The sequence below is a fragment of the Colobus angolensis genome, unplaced genomic scaffold (genome assembly GCF_000951035.1).
Source record: "Colobus angolensis palliatus isolate OR3802 unplaced genomic scaffold, Cang.pa_1.0 Scaffold30, whole genome shotgun sequence".
Taxonomy (NCBI): Eukaryota; Metazoa; Chordata; class Mammalia; order Primates; family Cercopithecidae; genus Colobus; species Colobus angolensis.
Window position 1 is genome coordinate 11,883,195 of NW_012116266.1, and position 4,283 is coordinate 11,887,477.

The following is a 4,283-nucleotide window of genomic DNA, read 5'->3' on the forward strand; positions in this document are numbered from 1 at the left end:
GTTTCACCATGTTAGCCAGGATGGTCTCGATCTCCTGACCTGGTGATCCACCCGCCTCGGCCTCCCAAAGTGCTGGGATTACAGCTGTGAGCCACCGCCCCTGGGCTATTTTTATTTTTTTAAGAGACAAGATCTTACTCTGTCACCCAGGTTGAAGTACAGTGGCACAATCATAGCTCATTAGACCCTTGAAGTAGGATCAAGTGATCCCTCCACCTCAGACTCCCTAGCTACTGGCACTACAGGTGTGTGCCACCATGCCTGGCTAATTTATCTTTTTGTAGAAACAGGGTCTTGCTATGTTGCTCACGCTGGTCTTAAACTCCTGGCCTCAAGTGACTGGCCTCCCACCTCAGCTTCCCAAAGTGCTGGCAGCCACAGTGCCCAGTTTAATATGCCATCTTAAAACAAAATGAGGGTTGACTAAACTTTTAAATAGGCATTCCATTAATTCAGTGGAATCTTGTCTATGCTAAAAGATGTAAGAATACTTAACTACATCAAAGAGGTAAAATGCTTAGGTTATTGGAGTTGTAAAAGGAACTTTTTTTTGTTTTGTTTTGTGAAAGAGCACACTTCATTGGGAAGCAGACTGCTGCATACTGACCAACAGACAAAGGCCACCCAATGGGCACTTACACATCGTACTCCAAGACACAGGGTGAAAGAAACTATTTTTATTACCTGTTGAACAGCTAGTGTACTGTCCATTTCATCAAAGGATTCATCAGGCCAATTATAGAAATCCTACAAAAATAAATTCACAGTTAAAGCACATACAAAATACTATTATGATTAACATCAATTCTTAATAAAGATCCAAAGGTCACACTGGAGGGGAAGAAAAAACTTTTGCAATGTAATTATCAGTGAAATAAGGAAATAAATTTTATTCAATATTTTCTTTTTCAGGGACAGTGTCTCACTCTGTAGCCCATGCTGGTGTGCAGTGGCACCATCGTAGCTTACTACAGCCTCAAACTCCTGGGTGTAAGCAATCATCCCACCTCAACCTTTCACTTTAGCCACCCTATTCTTAGGATTATAGTCCTGACCCACTGCGCCTGGCTATTTGTTTTTTAAATGAATATCAAGATTTTATTTAAATGAACTACAAATTATGTTTTTTCCAATCACAAATTCCTCAAATATAGCTCCCATAAACCTTTAATGTATTACTTAATTGGGGAGGTAAGTCTATCACTTTTTTGTTTATGATGGTTAAATATCTCTCAAAAAGTTACAATGAAAAAATAAATCTCCAGACATCAAAAAGCAAATCAGATTTTTACCAAAAGAGAATAGCCAGCATTAGTAACTAATTTATTGCTCCATAAGTATTATTATCATGATGATGAGATGGGAGTCTCGCTCTGTCACCAGGCTGGAGTGCAGTGGTGCAATCTCAGCTCACTGCAACCTCCGCCTCCCGGGTTCAAGCGATTCTCTTGCCTCAGCCTCCCAAGTAGCTGGGACTACAGGTGCACACCACCACGTTCAGCTAATTTTTGTATTTTTTGTAGAGACAGGGTTTCACCATGTTGGCCAGGATGGTTTCGATCTCTTGACCTTGCGATCCGCCCACCTCGGCCTCCCAAAGTTCTGGGATTACAGGCCTGAGCCACCATGCCAGATGCATAAGTATTATTTTAAGCAGAAATTATAAACTATTCTTCTTATTCCAAATAGTTTTAAATTTCTAAATCAAAATATGGGCACCATTAAAAAGTAATCATCAGGCCAGGCATGGTGGCTTATACCACTAATCCTAGCACTTTGGGAGGCTGAGGCGGAAGGATCACTTGAGGTCAGGAGTTCGAGACCAGCCTGGCCAACATGATGAAACCCTATCTCTACTAAAAATACAAAAAATAGCCGGGCATGGTGGTGTGCGCCTGTAATCCCAACTACTCAGGAGGCTGAGGCAGGAGAACTGCTTGAACCAGGGAGGCGGAAGTTGTGGTCAATCAAGATCATACCACTGCACTCCGGCCTGGGTGAGACAGCGAGACTCCATCACAAAAAAAAAAAAAAAGGTAATCACCCATGGGTACACAAAAATAGAAAGAATGAATAAACCCTAGTATTTGCTAGCACAACAGGGTGACTACAGTAAAAAAAAATTTAATTGTACATTTAAAAAAAACTAAAAGAACCTAATTTTTTGCAACATAAAGGACAAATGCTTATGGTGATGGATACTCCATTTACCCCCCTGATGTGATTATTACACATTGCATGCTTGTATCAAAATAGCTCATGTAACCTATAAATACATACACCTACTATATACCCATAAAAATTTTAAAAAGAGAAGTAAACATCCAAATAAACCAGCCTTCTATTAAAGGGAATATTTTTATTTCTTCTTTTTTTTTTAAGAGACAAGGTCTCGCTTTGTTGGCCAGGTTGGTCTCAAACTCCTGATCACAATCAATCCTCTAGCTTCAGCCTCCCAAAGTGCTGGGATTACAAGCATGAGCCACCATGCCCGGCCTAAGGGGGATATTTTTATAGAGCATCTTGCCCTGGTTCTGGAACTACCTGTAGATAATACAGTTAACAGACATTCCCCTAAGTGAACCTTTCCATTTGACTGATTTTTCAGCAAAGTTTACCTATGTAACCTCAGTAGGTAGCACAATGCCTGACACATAGTTGGAGCTCAAATGCCTCTGAGGTAAAACTTGGTGAGGAGGGGATAAGAGTAAATCAATAATCTATAAACCTGTATATAAACCTGTAAAAGCAATAAACAAAGATTAAGTCTCCAAAATCTTGAGCAAAAAAAACCAAATTGGAAGAAAACACAGTGTATATAAAATGAATAAAAGTTTAGGCCAGGCGCAGTGGCTCACGCCTGTAATCTCAGCACTATGGGAGGCCGAGGTGGGCAGATCACGAGGTCAGCAGATCGAGACCATCCTGGCTAACACGGTGAAACCCTGTCTCTACAAAAAAATACAAAAAATTAGCCAGGCGTGGTGGTGGGCGCGAACCCAGGAAGCGGAGCTTGCAGTGAGCCGAGAGTACAGCACTGCACTTCAGCATGGGAGACAGAGCAAGACTCCGTCTCAAAAAAAAAAAAAAAAGGTTTAAGTGCAAGGCATACTTATTGATATAATGCATATATAGTAAAAGTATACAGAAAAGGAATGATAGGGTAGAAGACAGAGAATGTGTTTCATAAGGATTTAACTATAATAGCAATGTCCTCGTTCAGACAGTAGATAATGAGGATACCTTTCTGAGTGTCTTAAACATTTCATCTTTTTTTAAATAGCTGGCCTATCTGGATGAAAATGAACTAATTTTATTAAAGGAAAATATCAGGAAATAAAACAATCTTCTGGAAATGGTTCCAGGATTCCTTTCCTTAGACATTGTCTAAATACTAAAGAGCAGTTTTAAAAATTTTCCTATATGACCTACACTAAATTTCTACCAATACTCTATTCTTTCCTTTTCAAAAAAAACTAAGAAAGTTTACAGAATATTGTTTTTAAAATATTAGAAAACACATGTAGTTATACAGTTGGCCCTCCATATCTGCAGGTTTCATCTGCAGATTCAATAAACCAGGAATTGAAAATATTTCAGGGGATTAAAAAAAACCAGAAAATGTTATATTGTTGCTGACATGTACTACGTACCTAGTTAGGTCTAAGATAGTTGCGTATGTACTAAACATGTACCGGCTATTTTTTTTTGGTCATTATTCCCTAAATAATACAGTATTAACAACTATTTATAGAACACTTGCATTGTATTAGGTGTTATTAAGTAATCTAGAGTTGATTTAAACTATATAACAGAATGTGCATAAGGTATATGCAAACACTATGCCATTTTACATAGGAAACTTAGGCATGCTCAGATTTTGGTATGGGGTGGGGATACTATTATCCTGGAGCCAATCCCCAGAGGACACCAAGGATGACTATATACAGAAAAGATGTTGTGAATGAAATGTTTTGCCTTATCATAACTGTGACATATTTTAGATGCCTATGAGAGACACCAAAAATTCAGCTTAATAAAGATTCTCATCTAATCCAATCAACAAACATTTTTTGACAACCAACTATGAAGCCTGGCGTGGTGGCTTGCGCCTCTAATCCCAGCACTTTGGGAGGCTGAGGCGGGCAGATCACTTGAGGTCAGGAGTTCGAGACCAACCTGGCTAACACGCTGAAACCCCGTCTCTACTAAAAATACAAAAAAAATTAGCCGAACGTGGTGGAGGGCGCCTGTAGTCCCAGCTACTCGGGAGGCTGAGGCAG

At 39.5% G+C, this 4,283-nt stretch overlaps 1 protein-coding gene across 3 annotated transcripts in view; it reads right to left on the reverse strand.

Moving 5' to 3' along the window:
• The window catches only part of MOB4 (MOB family member 4, phocein), a 46,691-nt gene that overhangs the window by 39,079 nt on the left and 3,329 nt on the right, over positions 1–4,283 (reverse strand). For 2 of the 3 annotated variants that reach the window (XM_011949982.1, XM_011949986.1), the window contains exon 2: positions 685–747. The exons of the other annotated variant lie outside the window; for it this stretch is intronic. In XM_011949982.1, coding sequence (XP_011805372.1) covers positions 685–747 — 63 coding nt within the window. The remainder of the gene's footprint in view (positions 1–684; positions 748–4,283) is intronic. 3 annotated transcript variants of the gene reach the window in all.